The sequence below is a fragment of the Bombina bombina genome, chromosome 1, assembly GCF_027579735.1.
Source record: "Bombina bombina isolate aBomBom1 chromosome 1, aBomBom1.pri, whole genome shotgun sequence".
In the NCBI taxonomy this organism is placed as follows: Eukaryota; Metazoa; Chordata; class Amphibia; order Anura; family Bombinatoridae; genus Bombina; species Bombina bombina.
In genome coordinates this window covers 1,044,233,657-1,044,260,050 of record NC_069499.1, presented here as the reverse complement: position 1 = coordinate 1,044,260,050, position 26,394 = coordinate 1,044,233,657, and the positions used below count along the sequence as shown (strand labels likewise).

Here is a 26,394-nt window from a genome sequence, read left to right as displayed (position 1 = left end):
GTGGCAAAGAGCACCACATCAGAGCTGTATGTATAGCCCCTCCCCTTCCCCTCCACCCTTAGTCATTCTCTTTGCCTGTGTTATACTAGGATGACATGGTAAAGTGAAGTGTTAGTTTTAGTTTCTTCAATCAAGAAGTTTTTTATTTTAAATGGTACCGGTACATAATATTTTCCTCAGGGGGATATGGAAGACGATTTCTGCCCTGAGGTTTGATGATCTTAGCATTTGTAACTAAGATCCACGCTGGTTCCCACAAGACTTCTGAAGGTAACCATGAGACATCTTCAGTGTGGAGACCGGTTTCATGCTGCAAGCAGCATTAAGGTATGTGCAGCCTTTTTTTCTGAGGAGACTTGATATATCAGAACTGGCTGGCATTTATTTCCCTGTATGGGAATGGGGTAAGCAGTAATACCTATTTTAATAAGAGAGGTGTTACTGGAGTGACTCCCTATTTTATATTTATCATTAGTTGATATTTGGGCATTATGTGACATGGGAGACAATATAAAAACGATGTTTTATGTTTTTTATTTTTGGCACTTAAAACTTATTGGTTTTATGCTTGAGGGTTATATTGTGTGTGTGTATTTTTACCTAGTGCAAAACTGCATTTCCATGTGGTGCTGTTTGGGCCTACTCTGACTTTTGACCTTAAGGGGCGGAGCCTATTTTGGCGCAATTTCTTCAGGCTTAGCAGCAGCAAGCAGGAGCTTGGTGGCTCCTGGACTGTGTAGCTTGTCTGAAGGGTTGGAAACTTGATTCGAAGTACCCTGCCCTTGCTTCTGGGTGCAGTAATTTTTGGATTAACCAACAATATTAAGTTAAATTTGGGAATAATTTAACGTTTTTTGTGCATTTTGGAAAAATTGCTTTTTCTTTTCTTAAAGGCACAGTACACGTTTTTTCTAATGTTTATTTTATGCTATAAATAAGTGTTTAAATGACTTTTGTGGTATTACTAGTCTGTTCAACATGTCTGACATTGATGTTTCTCATTGTTCTATGTGTTTAGAAGCTATTTTGCAACCCCCTCTAACTTTGTGTCATTTTTATACTGAAAGGGCTTTACAATGTAAAAAGCATATTTTAAATAAAGTAAGTGTGCCTAGGGATGATTCTCAGTCTGAAGAGAATCAGGATATGCCATCCAATTCTCCCCAAGTGTCACAACCTTTTATGCCAACACAAGTGATGCCTAGTACTTCTAATGCGTCTAATTCCTTTACTCTGCAGGAGATGGCTGCAGTTATGTCAACTACCCTTACAGAGGTATTGTCTAAATTACCAGTGTTGCAGGGTAAACGCAGAAGGTCAAGTATTAATGTAAATACTGAATCCTCTGATGCTTTATTAGCTATTTCCGATGTTCCCTCACAGTGCTCTGAGTTGGGGATCAGGGAATTACTGATTCAGGGTGAAATTTCTGATTCAGGGAATGTTTTGCCTCAGACAGATTTGGATGCTATGTCATTTAAATTTAAGCTTGATCACCTCCGCCTGTTGCTTAGGGAGGTTTTAGCGACTCTGGATGATTGTGATCCAATTGTGTAAAATGGATAAATATTTGGAAGTTCCTACTTACACTGATGTTTTTCCGGTTCCTAAGAGAATTTCGGAAATTATTAGTAAGGAATGGGATAGACCAGGTATACCGTTTTCTCCCTCTCCTAATTTTAAGAAAATGTTTCCTATATCAGATACCATTCGGGACTCATGGCAAACGGTCCCTAAGGTAGAGGGAGCTATATCTTCCCTAGCTAAGCGTACTACTATACCCATTGAGGATAGTTGTGCTTTCAAGGATCCTATGGATAAGAAATTAGAGGGTCTACTAAAGAAATTATTTGTTAATCAGGGATTTCTTTTACAACCTACGGCTTGCATTGTTCCAGTAACTACTGCAGCAGCTTTTTGATTTGAGGCTCTAGAAGAGTCTCTTAAGGTTGAGACTCCATTAGATGACATTCTAGATAGAATTAAGGCTCTTAAGCTAGCTAATTCTTTTATTACTGATGCCGCTTTTCAAATTGCTAAATTAGCGGCAAAAAAATGCAGGATTTGCTATTTTAGCACGTAGAGCATTGTGGCTCAAATCTTGGTCTGCTGATGTATTATCAAAACATAAGCAGATATTACAGGAGGTAAGGGCCATGCCCTACCTCAGGATAGGTTGGCTAAAATGAGGGGTAAACCGAATAATTTTCGTTTCTTTCGGAACTTTAAAGGAGGACCCCCCCGCTTCTTCTTCTTCCACAAAGCAGCATGAAGGGGTGGCCCACGATCCGGGACCGGATCTAGTAGCGGGCAGACTTTCTTTCTTTGCTCAGGCTTGGGCAAGAGATGTTCAGGATTCCTGGGCACTAGAAATAGTGACCCACGGTTATCAATTGGAATTCAAGGATTTTCTCCCAAGAGGGAGATTTCATCTTTCAAAATTATCTGCAAACCAGATAAAGAGAGAGGCGTTCTTACGCTGTGTAAAAGACCTTTTTACTATAGGAGTAATCTGTCCTGGGACAGGGGTTTTACTCAAACCTATTTGTGGTCCCCAGAAAAGAGGGAACGTTCAGACCCATTTTGGACCTCAAGTGTCTAAACAAATTTCTAAGAGTTCCATCATTCAAGATGGAGACAATTCGAACGATTTTGCCAATGATCCAGGAGGGTCAATATATGACTACCGTGTATTTGAAGGATGCTTACCTTCATATTCCAATCCACAAAGATCATCATCGGTTTCTAAGTTTTGCCTTCTTGGACAAACATTATCAGTTCATGGCTCTTCCTTTTGGGTTGGCCACAGCACCCAGAATCTTCACAAAGGTTCTAGGGTCTCTTTTGGCGGTTCTCAGACCGCAAGGGATAGCGGTGGCGCCTTATCTGGACAATATTCCGATTCAGGCGTCAACATATCATCTGACAAAATCTCACACGGACACAGTGTTGTCTTTTCTGAGAACTCACGGCTGGAAGGTGAACATAGAGAAGAGTTCACTTGTTCCACAGACAAGGGTTCCTTTCTTGGGAACTCTGATAGACTCGGTAGCCATGAAAGTATTTCTGACAGAGGTCAGAAAATCAAAGATTTTGAATGCTTGCTGAGCACTTCTGTCCATTCCTCGGCCATCAGTGGCTCAGTGTATGGAGGTAATCGGATTAATGGTAGCGGCAATGGACATCGTTTCGTTTGCTCGCTTTCATCTCAGACCACTGCAACTGTGCATGCTCGGTCAGTGGAATGGGGATTATGCGGATTTATCTCCAAAGATAATTCTGGATCAAGAGACCAGAAACTCTCTTCTTTGGTGGTTGTCGCCAGATCATCTGTCCCAGGGGACTTGTTTCCGCAGACCCTCGTGGGTGATGGTGACAACAGATGCCAGCCTTCTGGGCTGGGGTGCAGTTTGGAACTCCCTGAAGGCTCAGGGGGTTTGGACTCAGGTGGAGTCTCTACTTCCAATCAATATTCTGGAACTGGGAGCAATATTAAATGCACTTCAGGCGTGGCCTCAGTTGACTTCGGCCAAATTCATCAGATTCCAGTCGGACAACATAACGACTGTGGCATATGTCAATCATCAGGGGGGAACAAGGCGTTCCTTAACGATGATAGAAGTATCCAAGATAATCAGTTGGGCAGAGGCCCACTCTTGTTATCTGTCAGTGATCTACATACCAGGGGTAGAGAACTGGGAAGCAGATTTTCTAAGTCGACAGACTTTTCATCCGGGGGAGTGGGAACTTCACCCGGAGGTATTTGCCTCATTGATTCTCAGATGGGCAGACCGGAATTGGATTTGATGGCATCTCGTCAGAATACCAAGCTTCCAAGATACGGATGCCGGTCAAGGGATCCTCAGGCCGAACTGATGGATACCTTGGCAGTACCTTGGTTGTTCAGCCTAGCTTATGTGTTTCCGTTGTTTCCTCTCCTCCCACGCGTGATTGCTCGAATCAAACAGGAGAGAGCTTCAGTGATCCTGATAGCGCCTGCGTGGCCACGCAGGACTTGGTATGCGGATCTAGTGGACATGTCCTCTCTGCCACCGTGGAAACTTCCGTTGAGACAGGACCTTCTCATTCAAGGTCCTTTCCAACATCCAAATCTAATTTCTCTGCAACTGACTGCGTGGAGATTGAACGCTTGATTTTATCGAAGCGAGGATTCTCTGATTCAGTTATCAATACTTTGATACAGGCTAGAAAGCCTGTCACTAGAAAGTTCTATCATAAGATATGGCGTAAATATCTTTATTGGTGTGAATCCAAGGGTTACTCATAAAGTAAAGTTAGGATTCCTAGGTTTTTGTCTTTTTTCCAAGAAGGATTGGAGAAAGGGTTATCAGCAAGTTCCTTAAAGGGACAAATTTCAGCTTTGTCAATTCTGTTTCACAAACGTTTAGCAAATATATCAGATGTTCAGTCTTTTTGTCAGGCTCTATCTAGAATTAAGCCTGTATTTAGACCTATTACTCCTCCCTGGAGTTTGAATTTAGTTCTTCGAGTTCTGCAAGGTGTTCCGTTTGAACCTATGCATTCCATAGATATTAAACTATTATCTTGGAAAGTTCTGTTTTTGGTTGCTATTTCTTCTGCTAGAAGAGTTTCTGAGCTTTCAGCATTACAGTGTGATTCGCCACATCTCATATTTCATTCTGATAAGGTGGTTTTACGTACCAAACCTGGGTTCCTTCCTAAGGTTGTTTCAAATAAGAATATTAATCGGGAAATTGTTGTTCCTTCCTTGTGTCCTAATCCCTTTTTCTAATAAGGAGCGTCTGTTACATAACTTGGACGTGGTCCGTGCCTTAAAGTTTTACTTACAGGCAACTAAGGATTTCTGTCAATCATCTTTATTATTCATTGTTTATTCTGGAAAGCGTAGGGGTCAGAAAGCTACGGCTACCTCTTTCTTTTTGGCTGAGAAGTATCATCCGCCTGGCATATGAGACTGCTTGACAGCAGCCTCCTGACAGAATTATGGCTCATTCTACTTGGGCTGTGGCTTCCACATGGGCTTTTAAAAACAATGCATCTGTGGAACAGATTTGTAAGGCTGCGACTTGGTCCTCCCTTCACACTTTTTCCAAATTTTCCAAATTTGATACTTTTGCTTCTTCTGAGGCTATCTTTGGGAGGCAGGTTCTTCAAGCAGTGGTGCCTTCCGTTTAGGTCCCTGTCTTGTCCCTCCCTTTCATCCGTGTCCTATTGCTTTGGTATTGGTTTCCCACAAGTAAGGATGAAATCCGTGGACTTGTGATATCTTTGTAAAAGAAAACTAAATTTATGCTTAACTGATAAATTGCTTTCTTTTACGATATGACGAGTCCACGGCCCTCCCTGTTATTTTAAGACAGGTTTATTTTATTTTTTTGAAACTTCAGTCACCTCTGCACCTTTTTAGCCTTTCCTTTTCTCTTCCTATAACCTTCGGCCGAATGACTGAGGGTGGAGGGAAGGGGAGGGGCTATATATACAACTCTGCTGTGGAGTTCTTTACCACTTCCTGTTAGCAGGAGGTTAATATCCCACAAGTAAGGATGAAATCTGTGGACTCGTCATATCGTAAAAGAAAGTAATTTATCAGGTAAGCATAAATTTAGTTTCTTTCATGTAATTAGCAAGAGTCCATGAGCTAGTGACGTATGGGATATACATTCCTACCAGGAGGGGCAAAGTTTCCCAAACCTCAAAATGCCTATAAATACACCCCTCACCACACCCACAAATCGGTTTTACAAACTTTGCCTCCTATGGAGGTGGTGAAGTAAGTTTGTGCTAGATTCTACGTTGATATGCGCTCCGCAGCAGGTTGGAGCCCGGTTTTCCTCTCAGCATGCAGTGAATGTCAGAGGGATGTGAAGAGAGTATTGCCTGTTTGAATTCAATGATCTCCTTCTAAGGGGTCTATTTCATAGGTTCTCTGTTATCGGTCGTAGAGATTCATCTCTTACCTCCCTTTTCAGATCGACGATATACTCTTATATATATATATACCATTACCTCTGCTGATTTTCGTTTCAGTACTGTTTTGGCTTTCTACAAACATGTAGATGAGTGTCCTGGGGTAAGTAAGTCTTATTTTCTGTGACACTCTAAAGCTATGGTTGGGCACTTTTTTAAAGTTCTAAATATATGTATTCAAACATTTATTTGCCTTGACTCAGAATGTTCAACATTCCTTTTTTTCAGACAGTCAGTTTCATATTTGGGATAATGCATTTGAATCAATCATTTTTCTTACCTTAAAAATTTGACTTTTTCCCTGTGGGCTGTTAGGCTCGCGGGGGCTGAAAATGCTTCTTTTTATTGCGTCATTCTTGGCGCGGACTTTTTGGCGCAAAAAATCTTTTCTGCTTCCGGCGTCATACGTGTCGCCGGAAGTTGCGTCATTTTTTGATGTTCTTTTGCGCCAAAAATGTCGGCGTTCCGGATGTGGCGTCATTTTTGGCGCCAAAAGCATTTAGGCGCCAAATAATGTGGGCGTCTTTTTTTGACGCTAAAAAATATGGGCTTCGCTTTTGTCTCCACATTATTTAAGTCTCATTTTTCATTGCTTCTGGTTGCTAGAAGCTTGTTCTTTGGCATTTTTTCCCATTCCTGAAACTGTCATTTAAGGAATTTGATCAATTTTGCTTTATATGTTGTTTTTTCTCTTACATATTGCAAGATGTCTCACGTTGCATCTGCGTCAGAAGATACTTCAGGAAAATCGCTGTCTGGTGCTGGAAATACCAAAGCTAAGTGTATCTGCTGTAAACTTTTGGTAGCTGTTCCTCCAGCTGTTGTTTGTATTAAATGTCATGACAAACTTGTTAATGCAGATAATATTTCCTTTAGTAAAGTACCATTACCTGTTGCAGTTCCAACAACATCTAATGTTCAGAGTGTTCCTGATAACATAAGAGATTTTGTTTCCGAATCCATTAAGAAGGCTATGTCTGTTATTCCTCCTTCTAGTAAACACAAAAAATCTTTTAAAACTTCTCTTTATCCAGATGAATTTTTAAATGAACATCATCATTCTGATTCTAATGAATCTTCTGGTTCAGAGGATTCTGTCTCAGAGGTTGATGCTGATAAATCTTCATATTTATTTACAATGGAATTTATTCGTTCTTTACTTAAAGAAGTTTTAATTGCTTTAGAAATTGAGGATTCTGGTCCTCTTAATACTAAATCTAAACGTTTAGAAAAAGGTCTTTAAATCTCCTGTGGTTATTCCAGAAGTTTTTCCTGTTCCTGGTGCTATTTCTGAAGTAATTTCCAGAGAATGGAATAATTTGGGTAATTCATTTACTCCTTCTAAACGTTTTAAGCAATTATATCCTGTGCCGTCCGACAGATTAGAGTTTTGGGACAAAATCCCTAAAGTTGATGGGGCTATTTCTACCCTTGCTAAACGTACTACTATTCCTACGGCAGATGGTACTTCCTTTAAGGATCCTTTAGATAGGAAAATTGAATCCTTTCTAAGAAAAGCTTATCTGTGTTCAGGTAATCTTCTTAGACCTGCTATATCATTGGCTGATGTTGCTGCAGCTTCAACTTTTTGGTTGGAAACTTTAGCGCAACAAGTAACAGATCATGATTCTCATAATATTATTATTCTTCTTCAACATGCTAATAATTTTATCTGTGATGCCATTTTTGATATTATCAGAGTTGATGTCAGGTTTATGTCTCTAGCTATTTTAGCTAGAAGAGCTTTATGGCTTAAAACTTGGAATGCTGATATGTCTTCTAAATCGACTCTACTTTCCCTTTCTTTCCAGGGTAATAAATTATTTGGTTCTCAGTTGGATTCTATTATCTCAACTGTTACTGGTGGGAAAGGAACTTTTTTACCACAGGATAAAAAATCTAAGGGTAAAACAGGGCTAATAATCGTTTTCGTTCCTTTCGTTTCAACAAAGAACAAAAGCCTGATCCTTCATCCTCAGGAGCAGTTTCAGTTTGGAAACCATCTCCAGTCTGGAATAAATCCAAGCCTTCTAGAAAAGCAAAGCCAGCTTCTAAGTCCACATGAAGGTGCGGCCCTCATTCCAGCTCAGCTGGTAGGGGGCAGATTACGTTTTTTCAAAGAAATTTGGATCAATTCTGTTCACAATCTTTGGATTCAGAACATTGTTTCAGAAGGGTACAGAATTGGTTTCAAGATAAGACCTCCTGCAAAGAGATTTTTTCTTTCCCGTGTCCCAGTAAACCCAGTGAAAGCTCAAGCATTTCTGAAATGTGTTTCAGATCTAGAGTTGGCTGGAGTAATTATGCCAGTTCCAGTTCTGGAACAGGGGCTGGGGTTTTATTCGAATCTCTTCATTGTACCAAAGAAGGAGAATTCCTTCAGACCAGTTCTGGATCTAAAAATATTGACTCGTTATGTAAGGATACCAACATTCAAAATGGTAACTGTAAGGACTATCTTGCCTTTTGTTCAGCAAGGGCATTATATGTCTACAATAGATTTACAGGATGCATATCTGCATATTCCGATTCATCCAGCTCACTATCAGTTCCTGAGATTCTCTTTTCTGGACAAGCATTACCAGTTTGTGGCTCTGCCGTTTGGCCTAGCTACAGCTCCAAGAATTTTTACAAAGGTTCTCGGTGCCCTTCTGTCTGTAATCAGAGAACAGGGTATTGTGGTATTTCCTTATTTGGACGATATCTTGGTACTTGCTCAGTCTTCACATTTAGCAGAATCTCATACGAATCGACTTGTGTTGTTTCTTCAAGATAATGGTTGGAGGATCAATTCACTAAAAAGTTCATTGATTCCTCAGACAAGGGTAACCTTTTTGGGTTTCCAGATAGATTCAGTGTCCATGACTCTGTCTTTTACAGACAAGAGACGTCTAAAATTGATTTCAGCTTGTCGAAACCTTCAGTCACAATCATTCCCTTCGGTAGCCTTATGCATGGAAATTCTAGGTCTTATGACTGCTGCATCGGACGCGATCCCCTTTTCTCGTTTTCACATGCGACCTCTTCAGCTCTGTATGCTGAACCAATGGTGCAGGGATTACACAAAGATATCTCAATTAATATCTTTAAAACCGATTGTACGACATTCTCTGACGTGGTGGACAGATCACCATCGTTTAATTCAGGGGGCTTCTTTTGTTCTTCCGACCTGGACTATAATCTCAACAGATGCAAGTCTTACAGGTTGGGGAGCTGTGTGGGGGTCTCTGACGGCACAAGGGGTTTGGGAATCTCAGGAGGTGAGATTACCGATCAATATTTTGGAACTCCGTGCAATTTTCAGAGCTCTTCAGTCTTGGCCTCTTCTGAAGAGAGAGTCGTTCATTTGTTTTCAGACAGACAATGTCACAACTGTGGCATACATCAATCATCAAGGAGGGACTCACAGTCCTCTGGCTATGAAAGAAGTATCTCGAATTCTGGTTTGGGCGGAATCCAGCTCCTGTCTAATCTCTGCGGTTCATATCCCAGGTATAGACAATTGGGAAGCGGATTATCTCAGTCGCCAAACGTTGCATCCGGGCGAATGGTCTCTTCACCCAGAGGTATTTCTTCAGATTATTCAAATGTGGGAACTCCCAGAAATAGATCTGATGGCTTCTCATCTAAACAAGAAACTTCCCAGGTATCTGTCCAGATCCCGGGATCCTCAGGCGGAGGCAGTGGATGCATTATCACTTCCTTGGAAGTATCATCCTGCCTATATCTTTCCGCCTCTAGTTCTTCTTCCAAGAGTAATCTCCAAGATTCTGAAGGAATGCTCGTTTGTTCTGCTGGTAGCTCCAGCATGGCCTCACAGGTTTTGGTATGCAGATCTTGTCCGGATGGCCTCTTGCCAGCCGTGGACTCTTCCGTTAAGACCAGACCTTCTGTCGCAAGGTCCTTCTTCCATCAGGATCTCAAATCCTTAAATTTAAAGGTATGGAGATTGAACGCTTGATTCTTGGTCAAAGAGGTTTCTCTGACTCTGTGATTAATACTATGTTACAGGCTCGTAAATCTGTATCTAGAGAGATATATTATAGAGTCTGGAAGACTTATATTTCTTGGTGTCTTTCTCATCATTTTTCCTGGCATTCTTTTAGAATTCCGAGAATTTTACAGTTTCTTCAGGATGGTTTAGATAAAGGTTTGTCCGCAAGTTCCTTGAAAGGACAAATCTCTGCTCTTTCTGTTCTTTTTCACAGAAAGATTGCTAATCTTCCTGATATTCATTGTTTTGTACAAGCTTTGGTTCGTATAAAACCTGTCATTAAGTCTATTTCTCCTCCTTGGAGTTTGAATTTGGTTCTGGGGGCTCTTCAAGCTCCTCCTTTTGAACCCATGCATTTATTGGACATTAAATTACTTTCTTGGAAAGTTTTGTTCCTTTTGGCCATCTCTTCTGCCAGAAGAGTCTCTGAATTATCTGCTCTTTCTTGTGAGTCTCCTTTTCTGATTTTTCATCAGGATAAGGCGGTGTTGCGAACTTCTTTTGAATTTTTACCTAAGGTTGTGAATTCCAACAACATTAGTAGATAAATTGTGGTTCCTTCATTATGTCCTAATCCTAAGAATTCTAAGGAGAAATTGTTGCATTCTTTGGATGTTGTTAGAGCTTTGAAATATTATGTTGAAGCTGCTAAGTCTTTCCGAAAGACTTCTAGTCTATTTGTCATCTTTTCCGGTTCTAGAAAAGGTCAGAAAGCTTCTGCCATTTCTTTGGCATCTTGGTTGAAATCCTTAATTCACCATGCTTATGTCGAGTCGGGTAAAACTCCGCCTCAAAGGATTACAGCTCATTTTACTAGGTCAGTTTCAACTTCCTGGGCGTTTAGGAATGAGGCTTCGGTTGATCAGATTTGCAAAGCAGCAACTTGGTCCTCTTTGCATACTTTTACTAAATTCTACCATTTTGATGTGTTTTCTTCTTCTGAAGCAGTTTTTGGTAGAAAAGTACTTCAGGCAGCGGTTTCAGTTTGAATCTTCTGCTTATGTTTTCATTAAACTTTATTTTGGGTGTGGATTATTTTCAGCAGGAATTGGCTGTCTTTATTTTATCCCTCCCTCTCTAGTGACTCTTGCGTGGAAAGATCCACATCTTGGGTAGTCATTATCCCATACGTCACTAGCTCATGGACTCTTGCTAATTACATGAAAGAAAACATAATTTATGTAAGAACTTACCTGATAAATTCATTTCTTTCATATTAGCAAGAGTCCATGAGGCCCACCCTTTTTGTGGTGGTTATGATTTTTTTGTATAAAGCACAACTATTCCAATTCCTTATTTTATATGCTTTCGCACTTTTTTTATCACCCCACTTCTTGGCTATTCGTTAAACTGATTTGTGGGTGTGGTGAGGGGTGTATTTATAGGCATTTTGAGGTTTTGGAAACTTTGCCCCTCCTGGTAGGAATGTATATCCCACACGTCACTAGCTCATGGACTCTTGCTAATATGAAAGAAATGAATTTATCAGGTAAGTTCTTACATAAATTATGTTTTCTCCTGTTAAGTGTAGTCAGTCCACGGGTCATCCATTACTTATGGGATATTAACTCCTCCCTAACAGGAAGTGCAAGAGGATCACCCAAGCAGAGCTGCTATATAGCTCCTCCCCTCTACGTCACACCCAGTCATTCTCTTGCACCTAACTAATAGATAGGATGTGTGAGAGGAGTGTGGTTATTAAATTTAGTTTTTTATTACTTCAATCAAAAGTTTGTTGTTTTAAACAGCACCGGAGTGTGCTGTTTCTTCTCAGGCAGTATTAGAAGAAGAATCTACCTGAGTTTGTGTATGATCTTAGCGGACGTAACTAAGATCCATTTGCTGTTCTCGGCCATTCTGAGGAGCGAGGTAACTTCAGAACAGGGGACAGCGGGCAGGGTTCACCTGCAAAGAGGTATGTTGCAGTATATTATTTTCTAAGGAATGGAATTGACTGAGAAAACACTGCTAATACCAATTTAATGTAAGTACAGCCTTAAATGCAGTAGTAGCAACTGGTATCAGGCTGTTATGTATGTATGTTGGCACTAAAGTATTTCTGGGGAATGGCACTTCACTAAGAAAATACGATATACATATAACTTATAGCCTTTCTGCAGTGATAGCGACTAGCAACAGGCTTTTATTATTATTTCATATTTTGAAAAAGTTTACTGGCAGGTTAATCGTTTTTCTCTCTGAGGTACTTGGTGAAAATTTATGGGCATTATTTTCCACTTGGCTGTCGTTATTTTGAATAAAATCAGTTTACTGAGCTTCCCCACTGCTGTATTATGAGTGGGAGGGGCCTATTTTGGCGCTTTTACTACGCATTAAAAATTCAGTCACAGTCTTCCTTATTCTCCCTGCATGATCCAGGACGTCTCTACAGAGCTCAGGGGTCTCCAAAACTAGTTTGAGGGAGGTAATCACTCACAGCAGACCTGTGAGACTGTGATAAAAAACGTATTTATTTGATTTGTCAATCGTTTTTTAGTATTAAGGGGTTATTAATCCATTTGCTGATGGGTGCTATCCTTTGCTAAATTAATGCATTTCATGTGAAAATTTATTGCTATAACTAAAAAGGAGTGGGATAGACCCGGTGTGCCTTTCTCACCCCCTCCTATATTCAGAAAAATGTTTCCAATAGACGCCACCACACGGGACTTATGGCAAACGGTCCCTAAGGTGGAGGGAGCAGTTTCTACTTTAGCTAAGCGTACCACTATCCCGGTGGAGGATAGCTGTGCCTTTTCAGATCCAATGGATAAAAAGTTAGAGGGTTACCTTAAGAAAATGTTTGTTCAACAAGGTTTTATATTGCAACCCCTTGCATGCATTGCGCCTGTCACGGCTGCGGCGGCATTTTGGTTTGAGTCTCTGGAAGAGACCCTTGACACAGCTCCATTGGATGAGATTACACACAAGCTTAAAACCCTTAAGCTAGCTAATTCATTTATTTCTGATGCCGTAGTACACTTAACTAAACTTACGGCTAAGAATTCCGGATTCGCCATTCAGGCGCGCAGAGCGCTGTGGCTAAAATCCTGGTCAGCTGATGTGACTTCTAAATCTAAATTGCTTAACATACCTTTCAAGGGGCAGTCATTATTTGGGCCCGGTTTGAAAGAAATTATCGCTGACATTACGGGAGGTAAGGGCCATGCCCTGCCTCAAGACAGAGCCAAACCAAGGGCTAGACAGTCTAATTTTCGTGCCTTTTCGTAACTTCAAGGCAGGAGCAACATCAACTTCCTCGGCTCCAAAACAAGAAGGAACTGTTGCTCGCTACAGACAAGGCTGGAAACCTAACCAGACCTGGAACAAGGGCAAGCAGGCCAGAAAACCTGCTGCTGCCCCTAAGACAGCATGAAGTGAGGGCCCCCGATCCGGAAACGGATCTAGTGGGGGGCAGACTTTCTCTCTTCGCCCAGGCTTGGGCAAGAGATGTCCAGGATCCCTGGGCGTTGGAGATCATATCTCAGGGATATCTTCTGGACTTCAAAGCTTCTCCTCCACAAGGGAGATTTCATCTTTCAAGGTTGTCAACAAACCAGATAAAGAAAGAGGCGTTTCTACGCTGTGTACAAGATCTTTTACTGATGGGAGTGATCCATCCGGTTCCGCGGTCGGAACACGGACAACGGTTTTACTCAAATCTGTTTGTGGTTCCCAAGAAAGAAGGAACCTTCAGACCAATATTGGATTTAAAGATCCTAAACAAATTCCTAAGAGTTCCATCGTTCAAAATGGAAACTATTCGGACAATCTTACCCATGATCCAAAGGGGTCAGTACATGACCACAGTGGACTTAAAGGATGCCTACCTTCACATACCGATTCACAAGGATCATTACCGGTATCTAAGGTTTGCCTTCCTAGACAGGCATTACCAGTTTGTAGCTCTTCCCTTCGGGTTAGCTACGGCTCCAAGAATCTTTACAAAGGTTCTGGGTTCTCTTCTGGCGGTACTAAGACCGCGAGGAATATCGGTAGCTCCGTACCTAGACGACATTCTGATACAAGCGTCAAGTTTCCAAACTGCCAAGTCTCATACAGAGTTAGTACTGGCATTTCTAAGGTCACATGGGTGGAAAGTGAACGAAGAAAAGAGTTCTCTATTGCCACTCACAAGAGTTCCCTTCTTAGGGACTCTCATAGATTCTGTAGAAATGAAGATTTACCTGACAGAGGACAAGTTAACAAAACTTCTAAATGCTTGCCGGATCCTTCATTCCATTCCACACCCGTCAGTGGCTCAATGCATGGAGGTAATCGGCTTAATGGTAGCGGCAATGGACATAGTACTTTTTGCACGCCTACATCTAAGACCGCTGCAATTGTGCATGCTAAGTCAGTGGAATGGGGATTACTCAGATTTGTCCCCTATGCTGAATCTGGATCAAGAGACCAGAGATTCTCTTCTATGGTGGCTTTCTCGGTCACATCTGTCCAGAGGGATGCCCTTCAGCAGGCCAGACTGGACAATTGTAACAACAGACGCCAGCCTACTAGGTTGGGGCGCTGTCTGGAATTCCCTGAAGGCTCAGGGATCATGGACTCAGGAGGAGAGTCTTCTTCCAATAAACATTCTGGAATTGAGAGCAGTTCTCAATGCCCTTCTGGCTTGGCCTCAGTTAGCAACTCTGAGGTTCATCAGGTTTCAGTCGGACAACATCACGACTGTGGCTTACATCAACCATCAGGGAGGGACAAGGAGTTCCCTAGCGATGATGGAAGTTTCAAAGATAATTCGCTGGGCAGAGTCTCACTCTTGCCACCTGTCAGCGATCCACATCCCAGGCGTGGAGAACTGGGAGGCGGATTTCCTAAGTCGCCAGACTTTTCATCCGGGGGAGTGGGAACTTCATCCGGAGGTCTTTGCCCAAATACTTCAACGTTGGGGCAAACCAGATATGGATCTCATGGCGTCTCGCCAGAACGCCAAGCTTCATTGTTACGGGTCCAGATCCAGGGACCCGGGAGCGGTCCTGATAGATGCTCTGACAGCACCCTGGACCTTCAAGATGGCTTATGTGTTTCCACCCTTCCCGATGCTTCCTCGATTGATTGCCAGGATCAAACAGGAGAAAGCATTGGTGATTCTAATAGCGCCTGCGTGGCCACGCAGGACCTGGTATGCAGATCTAGTGGACATGTCATCCTGTCCACCTTGGTCGCTGCCTCTGAGACAGGACCTTCTAATTCAGGGTCCTTTCAAACATCAAAATCTAATTTCTCTGAAGCTGACTGCATGGAGATTGAACGCTTGATTTTATCAAAGCGTGGGTTTTCGGAGTCAGTAATTGATACCTTAATACAGGCTAGGAAACCTGTTACCAGGAAAATTTACCATAAGATATGGCGTAAATATTTACACTGGTGCGAATCCAAGAGTTACTCATGGAGTAAGGTTAGGATTCCTAGGATATTGTCTTTTCTACAAGAAGGTTTAGAAAAGGGTTTATCTGCAAGTTCTTTAAAGGGACAGATCTCAGCTCTGTCCATCCTTTTACACAAACGTCTGTCAGAAGTTCCAGACGTTCAGGCTTTTTGTCAGGCTTTGGCCAGGATTAAGCCTGTGTTTAAGACTGTTGCTCCACCGTGGAGCTTAAACTTAGTTCATAACGTTTTACAGGGTGTTCCGTTTGAACCCCTTCATTCCATTGATATCAAGCTGTTATCTTGGAAAGTTCTGTTTTTAATGGCTATTTCCTCGGCTCGTAGAGTCTGAGTTATCGGCCTTACATTGTGATTCTCCTTATCTGATTTTTCATTCAGACAAGGTAGTTCTGCGTACTAAACCTGGGTTCTTACCTAAGGTAGTCACTAACAAGAATATCAATCAAGAGATTGTTGTTCCATCATTTTCCCCTAACCCTTCTTCAAAGAAGGAACGACTTCTGCACAATCTAGACGTAGTCCGTGCCCTGAAATTTTATTTACAGGCAACTAAAGATTTTCGCCAAACTTCTTCCCTGTTTGTCGTTTATTCTGGACAGAGGAGAGGTCAAAAAGCATCTGCTACCTCTCTCTCTTTTTGGCTTCGTAGCATAATACGTTTAGCCTATGAGACTGCTGGACAGCAGCCTCCTGAAAGAATTACAGCTCATTCTACGAGAGCTGTGGCTTCCACGTGGGCCTTTAAGAATGAGGCCTCTGTTGAACAGATTTGCAAGGCTGCAACTTGGTCTTCTCTTCATACTTTTTCCAAATTTTACAAATTTGACACTTTTGCTTCTTCTGAGGCTGTTTTTGGGAGAAAGGTTCTTCAGGCAGTGGTTCCTTCCGTATAAAGATCCTCCCTGTCCCTCCCGTTATCCGTGTACTTTAGCTTTGGTATTGGTATCCCATAAGTAATGGATGACCCGTGGACTGACTACACTTAACAGGAGAAAACATAATTTATGCTTACCTGATAAATTCCTTTCTCCTGTAGTGTAGTCAGTCCACGGCCCGCCCTGTTTTTTATGGCAGGTCTAAATTTTAAATTATATTCCAGTCACCACTGCACCCTATAGTTTCTCCTTTCTCGTTTGGTTTTCGGTCGAATGACTGGGTGTGACGTAGAGGGGAGGAGCTATATAGCAGCTCTGCTTGGGTGATCCTCTTGCACTTCCTGTTAGGGAGGAGTTAATATCCCATAAGTAATGGATGACCCGTGGACTGACTACACTACAGGAGAAAGGAATTTATCAGGTAAGCATAAATTATGTTTTTTGCTTTGTTCTCTTGGTATTCTTAGTTGAAAACTTAACCTAGGTTCATATGCTAATTTCTTAGACCTTGAAGGCCACCTCAGAATGCATTTTAACAGTTTTTCACCACTAGAGGGTGTTAGTTCATGTATTTCATATAGATAACACTGTGCTCATGCACGTTAAGTTATCTGGGAGCAGGCACTGATTGGCTAAACTGCAAGTCTGTCAAAAGAACTGAAATAAAGGGGCAGTTTGCAGAGGCTTAGATACAAGATAATCACAGAAGTTAAAAGTATATTAATATAACTGTGTTGGTTATACAAAACTGGGGAATGGGTAATAAAGGGATTATCTATCTTTTAAAACCATAAAAATTCTGGTGTAGACTGTCCCTTTAAGACACACATACCACTAGTATTTTTACCTAATATAGTGTTGAATGTGATTATTGGTTTAGTGTGTGTGTGTGTGTGTTCACATTATGCCCCAGCTCCGGTTGATATTCGATTATTTTGTAAGACACATTTGTTCTTATGCACCACTTCCGGTTGGGAACCGGTTATCTTGTTACACATATATTTGTTTTGTATGCTCCACTTCCGGTATATACAGATGATGTCACTTCCGGGTTAGCGGTCAGTACCCGGTTCGGATTTTCCTTACACTTGTGTTCATCTATTTTTGGTTTAAGATCTTTTGTATTGTTATATATGTTTAACACATTTAAAGATCAGTATATGTTTTGTTATATGTCAGATTATCATTGAGGCTTATCACGCCGGACCGGAAGTGGCCTGTTTTACTACTTCTGATTTGACGATTGGGTTGAGTTTGTGTTTGAACTGTTTGGCGCTTTTACACAGGGATTGAGGTAATGAGTGTTAATGTTTGCCCTATTTAAGAGTGTGGTGTACACCATTTGTTGGTTCTGAAGAAGGGGAGAAGCATCCCCGAAACGTCAATTGTTTGTCACACTTTGTTAAAAGCCTGGGACTTCACTGTTTTTTTTTCTTTTATATATATATATATATATATATATATATATATAATCCAACATACTTTACGACAGAATCAATGTAAAATCAGTAGCAATATACAATTTTGATATTTTGAGTAATGTTACTGTATTTTAACTCACTTTCATCATGACTGTACATGAAGCATGATGGGGGGGTTTTACCATTGGGTTAATGTAAACCCACCATTTTGAAAAAAGTGGCTATTTTAAATATTATATTAAGCAGAAAAAACCCTCCTCCCACCCTTTCCATTTCTCTCCAGTGAGCATGGTAGGTTCACCTGAATCTTTGCTCCATCCTCAAGATTTTATTTTGTAAAGGTTAAGAAAGAATGTGTAACCCACCACCTCCCCCTGCTACTGCATTCTTGCTATTACAAGGGTCCAGGCACCCCTCTATACTTTCAAATGATATCCAGGTCTGTTCCTTAGCCAGTGTTAGGTAGAATACAACCACTGTAATATCAAGTATTGACTAGGTCGTCCGAAATGAGAAGCATATATCATCAGTTCCCAAACTATTCGTACGGGAGAATAGTCCTCTTAGCTATCATTGGTCATAACCTTAACTAAACTATTTATTTAGCTAATTCAAATGATGAAGTAAAACAAGACTATTATTTTCTAATCCTATCCAACCAAGGAAAATCTGTTATGTTTTTTTCTTTGATATTTTTCTTCTAGCAGGGCAGGCAGAATTATAAATTGCTTACACAGCTCATCAGCCTTTTTACACAAGGTTAATGTCTTCTAAAAACATGAAAATGTTAGTTCCAACAGCTTTCAAGTTCTTCATAACGGTTTCAACCAATGCATCCACGTTGTCTTTTAAGATAACTTTTATTTATACTTCTCTGTTTCAATTATTTTGAATGTTAGGTTTTGGAACATTTAGTTCTGAGGTTATTGCCATATTGCCCCGATTTGAAAAATAACAAAGTCATCAGCATAAGTTTGATGTAATAGCCATTGTGTCATCAGATAGCTAATATTGGAATAGTTTGTGAGCTTCTCTCTAGTTCCATGAAGGGACAGAAGGCTTTCAAGGCTTCCTTAGGTGGATTAATTTATCCATCCTTTTGTTTTTTTAATTTGAGGAATAAATAATCGTCAGTGCGAGGTCTTTTTCTACATATCTATGTATCATAATTTCATCATAATGAAGATTCAGTGGACCAGTTGCACAAAGAAACCACCTATTTCACTTCCACCACAACTGTGCCTTAATTTATGTTTTTGTACTAAACCACCCATAAATAGTTTGTGTTCATTAGAATATGAGCAAAAAAATTATTAAATCATTTTCTTCATGTTCGTACGGGTAATGTATGAAGAGCCATCCTTTTTTATGTATTTTGTGCCTTGCATGTTTTCCAAGAGTCATGTGTAGGAAAGTCCTCTTGCATCCATGCATGAAACTGTTAAGATATTAAAAAAGGAATAAATGTATTGATTCTATATGGATTTAAAACACAAATACTAGTATACACTAGTAATCATCATTATAATTTGTCATTTTATACCCTTTGGTATGGTTTTGATTGAATGTGCATAATCTAAGAAGGCTATACAGATTCAAAGAAATGTTATGGTGTGTGTAAGAATTTTTCTATTTTTATGTTGAAACATTTCCTTAAAGGTTTATATTATGTATTGTGCTGTACCACTATTCACTTTTTTATGTATCTTCTTATAGTGCCAGCTGCCAGTATGACCAGACTTATGCGCTCTCGCACACATTCCGCCTCAAGCAGTGGTTCAACAGAGGTAGTTCGAAGCCGCTCTCATACCAGCAATGCCCAGCTTGAAACTGCATCTAGCAACTCCATGACATGTGAGGCTCGGGAAGCCCCTCAGACATTGGAATTATCTTGCTAAGCCGTTTCCAGATTGTTTATTATATATTGGACCCATCCTTTCATTAAACAAAACCTCACTTTGGAAATAACATTATACCTTTATGTGACATAGGTCCATAGTTCTTTTGTGCATGTTTGTTGTATATTTATCAGTCAGTCAGTTGTTGTTTTTTTCCCGCAGTAATTTATATCATTCCTTGCTTCCAATAATATGATTTTTGTTTATCTAGTTAAATAGTTTCTGTAGGAGTTTAATTTTTTAATGTGCATTTATACAGCATTTTTTCTGTATTCTTTACTTATTTTTGTCAAAAATCAACTTTAATGTTCATAGCTAATGACCAACTAGTTACTTAGTGGTTTGATTTATTTCAAATGAATTAACGTTTTAATCATTCTGAAAAGCAAAAATACTTTTAAAGCACTACAATTCTGATGACAATAAGTTGGAAGTCAAGCATATTTCTGTAAAAAAAAAAAAAGTGGCCCTTTAATCTATTTGCTGTTTTCTATAACATCCATACTAGAATTTATACTACCAGTGCTAAATAGAAAAAAGCATATCTGAGCCATTACAATGTCATTAAGACATTTTTAGATTAAATTTAGGTTATCTGCCACTTTATGTGCAAAACTATATTCATATTAAAGGGACACTGAACCCAAATTTTTTCTTTTGTGATTCAGATAGAGCATGCATTTTAAGCAACTTTCTAATTTACTCCTATTATCAATTTTTCTTTGTTCTCTTGGTATCTTTATTTGAAAAAAAGGCATCTAAGTTTTTTTTTTTTGGTTCAAAACTCTGGACAGCACTTTTTTTATTGGTGGATGAATTTATCCACCAATCAGCAAGAACAACCCAGGTTGTTCACTAAAAATGGGCCGGCAGCTAAACTTACATTCTTGCATTTCAAATAAAGATACCAAGAGAATGAAAAAATGATGATAGGAGTACATTAGAAAATTGCTTAAAATGTCATGCTCTATCTGAATCACAAAAGAAAAATGTGGATTCAGTGTCCCTTTTAAGTACTTAAATTTATGTAAGTGAGGGTTAAAGGGATATGAAACCCATTTTTTTTTTCTTGATTCAGATAGAGCATGCAATTTTAAGGAACATTCTAAATTACTCATTATCAATTTTTCTTTGTTCTTTTGGTATCTTTATTTGAAAAGCAGGATTGTAAGCTTAGGAGACGGACAGTTTTTGGTAAAGCACCTGGGTATCGCTTGCTGATTAGTGGCTAAATGTGCCCAGCAAGCGCTACCAAGGGTGCTGAACCAAAAATGGGCCAGCCTAAGCTTACAATCCTGCTTTTCAAATAAAGATACCAAAACAACAAAGAAAAATTGATAATAGGAGTAAAATAGAAAGTTCCTTAAAATTCCATGCTCTATCTAAATCATGGAAGAAAAAAATTAGGTTTCCAAGATTTTTTTTTTCCAGTCAAGCATATGTTTAATCAAATAAAAAAAAATGCATATATTATCTGAGCTACTCCTCTAATTGCAGTATTTGTAAAACTATAAAAAAACATATTTATAACTGTAAAATGTAGTATTAATTTAAAGAAATGCTATACTCAAACATTTAAAGTTGCTTAAAAAAATTATGTAAAACCTATTTAAATGTGAATTTATATACCTGTATCAGTTGTGCACCCCCTTATAATGTTGATTGCCTTATAGATACTTTCTGTGAATGCTCAATGATTATTAGCAGTAAGTATCTATCAGTCAGTGATCATTAGCAGTAGTAACTATCAGCCAATGAACATTAGCAGTAATATATATCACCCAGTGATCATTAGCAGTAGTATCTATCAGCCAATGAACATTAGCAGTAGTATCTATCAGCCAATGAACATTAGCAGTAGTATCTATTAGCCAATGAACATTAGCAGTAGTAACTATCAGCCAATGAACATTAGCAGTAATATCTATCAGCCAATAAACATTAGGTGTAGTAGCAGACAATGAACATTAGCAGTAATATCTATCATCCAGTTATCATTAGCAGTAGTATCTATCAGCCAATGAACATTAGCAGTAGTATCTATCAGCAAATGAACATTAGCAGTAGTAACAGCCAATGAACATTAGCAGTATCTATCAGCCAATGAACATTAGCAGTAGTATCTATCAGCAAATGAACATCAGCAGTAGTAACAGCCAATGAACATTAGCAGTAGTATCTATCATCCAATGAACATTAGCAGTAGTAACAGCCAATGAACATTAGCAGTAGTATCTATCATCCAATGAACATCAGCAGTAGTAACAGCCAATGAACATTAGCAGTAGTATCTATCATCCAATGAACATCAGCAGTAGTAACAGCCAATGAACATTAGCAGTAGTAACAGCCAGTGATCATTAGCAGTAGTATCTATCATCCAATGAACATCAGCAGTAGTAACAGCCAATGAACATTAGCAGTAGTATCTATCAGCCAATGAACATTAGCAGTAGTATCTATCAGCCAATGAACATTAGTGGGAAGTGTGTAACTGATACTGCAGTATTAGTTTAAATTTAAATGACCTTACAATTGTTTCAGGCAACTAAAAAAAGAAAATTCAACATGTTCAGGTGCTGCTACTTCACATGAATGACAGAAGTATTCTGTACAGTGTCCCTTTAAGATCACATACATATGATAAAATGGAAGAGATGTTGTCCAAACATGAATGTTTTATGGGACTCTTAGCAGATCTATAAATTGAAATATTGAATGTTTTCTTTTACAGTATTGTCTACCTTACTAGAAAGTGGCACAATATTGTCGAAATTTCTAATTTCTCATGAATATAGTTTACTGCTACAAGGACCCAAAACTACATGGTTGATTCATGATATCTGCTATATTGTTACAAATGTAAGGGACATTTGCATGTATACATGAATGCAACTCATGCTTATTAAACCAAAAAAAAAAATTAACCTATGCTGAAATGCTGTTCGTACTGTACTTTTTTCTTTTCTTACGCAAAACAATGGTTGTCATAGTTGTTTACATCTACTATATGCAATCCTTTTTAAAATGGGTGATTGATGTTCATTTGGTGTTTTCGTTCCTTAATAATGTCCAATTAACCACCTAAAGGGAATGTATTCTTTACTTCCACCTTTCCATAAATAAACAAGGAAACTGTTTATAGTATAGAGCTTGTTTCTTGTAGTTAAGCGTTTTCTGAAAACCGAACTGTTTATACAAACTATTTTCTGCTTATAAATAGCAATTGTTTGTTAAAGGGATTGCACTGTCAGTCTTATTGACTTTCTACTTCTGAATAAAGTTGTGAAGTTCATTTTCACATATCCTCTTTTTTTTTTTCTCTTTGTTTTTGCGTTATACTGAAGTTTATCATTCCCTGTATTCTGTATATACTCCTGTTTGTTGGCTATATAATGAACATGCTGTGGAAATAATGTAGCATGGGAAGGAATAGCATTATAGGTATATGGTAATTAAACAGTAGTAAATGCTAAAGCTTGTTAGGTTTATTGGTACCAGATGAATTATAAGCACCTCAGATTTTCAACTTCTGTGGATGCAAAAAATAAAACTGAGCTATGCAGTGAAGTGGGAGGGACTAAAAGCTCTTACTATGTTGGGTATTTTTTGCCTGCCTCCTAGTGCACTGGAGTTTAATCCCACATGTGATGGCTCGTGGACTTTCGGTAAGTATGTATCACTGTTAAGACACTCTTAGCTATGTTTGTTGCTTTATGAATTCATATAAAGTTTTAAATATATGTATTTACTTATTTGCCATGAGTCGGGTGTATGTATATTTCCCTTTGCAGTCTAACAGTTTAAGTATGGGAATCATGTTTTAGCAAGTTATTTTCTTACCTGCAGTATAGTCTTCTTTTCAAATTTGACTTGTTTTTCTTTAAATTTTGCGGGCAAAATTAGGCTCACGAGGTCGCAAAAACATAATTTATGTAAGAACTTACCTGATTCATTTATTTCATATTGGCAAGAGTCCATGAGCTAGTGACGTATGGGATATACATTCCTACCAGGAGGGGCAAAGTTTCCCAAACCTCAAAATGCCTATAAATACACCCCCCACCACACCCACAATTCAGTTTAACGAATAGCCAAGAAGTGGGGTGATAAGAAAGGAGCAAAAGCATCAAAAAGGAATTGGAATAATTGTGCTTTATACAAATAAATCATAACCACCACAAAAAAGGGCGGGCCTCATGGACTCTTGCCAATATGAAAGAAATTAATTTATCAGGTAAGTTCTTACATAAATTATGTTTTTTTCATGTAATTGGCAAGAGTCCATGAGCTAGTAACGTATGGGATAGCAAATACCCAAGATGTGGAACTCCACGCAAGAGTCACTAGAGAGGGAGGGATAAAAATAAAGACAGCCAATTCCGCTGAAAAAAGAATCCACAACCCAAATCAAAAAGTTTTAATCTTATATGAAAAAAACTGAAATTATAAGCAGAAGAATCAAACTGAAACAGCTGCCTGAAGAACTTTTCTACCAAAAACTGCTTCTGAAGAAGAAAAAAACATAAAAATCGTAGAATTTATTAAAAGTATGCAAAGAGGACCAAGTTGCTGCTTTGCAAATCTGATCAACAGAAGCTTCATTCTTAAAAGCCCAGGAAGTAGAAACTGACCTAGTAGAATGAGCTGTAATCCTCTGAGGCGGGGATTTACCCGACTCCACCTAAGCATGATGAATCAAAAGTTTTAACCAAGAGGCCAAAGAAATAGCAGAAGCTTTCTGACCTTTCTTAGGACCAGAAAAGATAACAAATAGACTAGAAGTCTTTCTGAAATCTTTAGTAGCTTCAACATAATATTTCAAAGCTCTTACCACATCCAAAGAATGCAAAGATTTTTCCAAAGAATTCTTAGGATTAGGACACAATGAAGGGACAACAATTTCTCTACTAATGTTGTTGGAATTCACAACCTTAGGTAAAAATTTAAATGAAGTCCGCAGAACCGCCTTATCCTGATGAAAAATCAGAAAAGGAGACTCACAAGAAAGAGCAGATAATTCAGAATCTCTTCTAGCAGAAGAGAGAGCCAAAAGAAACAATACTTTCCAAGAAAGTAACTTAATATCCAGAGAATGCATAGGCTCAAACGGAGGAGCCTGTAAAGCTCTCAAAACCAAATTAAGACTCCAAGGAGGAGAGATTCACTTAATGACAGGCTTGATACAAACCAAAGCCTGTACAAAACAACGAATGTCAGGAAGATTAGCAATTTTTCTGTGAAACAGAACAGAAACGCAGAGATTTGTCCTTTCAAGGAACTTGCAGACAAACCCTTATCCAAACCATCCTGAAGAAACTGTAAAATTCTAGGAATTCTAAAAGAATGCCAAGAGAACTTATGAGAGGAACACCATGAAATGTAAGTGTTCCAAACTCGGTAATAAATCTTTCTAGACACAGATTTACGAGCCTGCAACATAGTATTGATCACTGAGTCAGAGAAACCTCTATGACTAAGCACTAAGCGTTCAATCTCCATACCTTCAAATTTAATGATTTGAGATCCTGATGGAAAAACGGACCTTGAGATAGGTCTGACCTTAACGGAAGTGGCCAAGGTTGGCGACTGGACATCCGAACAAGATCCGCATACAAAAACCTGTGTGGCCATGCTGGAGCCACCAGCAGTACAAACGAATGTTCCATTATGATTTTGGAAATCACTCTTGGAAGAAGAACTAGAGGCGGAAAGATATAAGCAGGTTGATAATTCCAAGGAAGTGACAACGCATCCACTGCTTCCGTCTGAGGATCCCTGGATCTGGACAGATACCTGGGAAGTTTCCTGTTTAGATGAGAAGCCATCAGATCTATTTCTGGAAGCCCCCATATCTGAACAATCTGAAGAAACACATCTGGGTGAAGAGACCATTCTCCTGTATGTAAAGTCTGGCGACTGAGATAATCCGCTTCCCAATTGTCTATACCTTGGATATGAACCGCAGAGATTAGACAGGAGCTGGATTCCGCCCATGCAAGTATCCGAGATACTTCTTTCATAGCCTGAGGACTGTGAGTCCCACTTTGATGATTGACATATGCCACGGTCGTGACATTGTCTGTCTGAAAACAAACAATTCTCTCTTCAGAAGAGGCCAGAACTAAAGAGCTCTGAAGTTCCAAAATATTGATTGGTAATCTCGCCTCTTGAGATTTCCAAACCCTCTGCGCTGTCAGAGATCTCCAGACAGCTCCCCCAACCTGAAAGACTCGCATCTGATGAAATCACAGTCCAGGTTGGACGAAGAAAAGAGGCCCCTTGAACTAAACGCTGGTGATTTAACCACCACGTCAGAGTGTTGAACATTGGGATTTAAGGATATTAATTGTGATATCTTTGTATAATCCTGGCACCATTGATTCAGCATTCAAAGCTGAAGAGGTCTCATGTGAAAACGAGCAAAGGGGATCTCGTCCGATGCTGCAGTCATGAGACCTAAAACTTCCATGCACATAGCTACTGAAGGGAATGATTGAGACTGAAGGTTCCGACAAACTGAAAACAATTTCAGACGTCTTTTCTCTGTTAGAGACAGTCATGGATACTGAATCTATTTGGAATCCTAAAAAGGTTACCCTTGTCTGAGGAATCAAGGAACTTTTTGGTAAATTGATCCTCCAACCATGTTCTTGAAGAAACAACACAAGTTGATTTGTGTGAGATTCTGCAGAATGTAAAGACTGAGCAAGTACCAAGATATCATCCAAATAAGGAAACACCGCAATACCCCGCTCTCTGATTACAGAGAGAAGGGCACCGAGAACCTTTGAGAAGATCCTTGGAGCTGGTGCTAGGCCAAAAGGAAG

General features: G+C 39.4%; 1 protein-coding gene across 3 annotated transcripts in view; it reads left to right on the top strand.

Annotated features, from left to right (window-relative positions):
* The window catches only part of NDRG3 (NDRG family member 3), a 398,435-nt gene extending 375,570 nt beyond the window's left edge, over positions 1-22,865 (top strand). For all 3 annotated transcript variants that reach the window (XM_053721374.1, XM_053721302.1, XM_053721225.1), the window contains one exon: positions 19,383-22,865. In XM_053721374.1, the coding sequence (XP_053577349.1) occupies positions 19,383-19,564 (182 nt within the window). In that variant the 3' untranslated portion in view covers positions 19,565-22,865. The remainder of the gene's footprint in view (positions 1-19,382) is intronic.
* Positions 22,866-26,394: the final 3,529 nt, after the last annotated feature.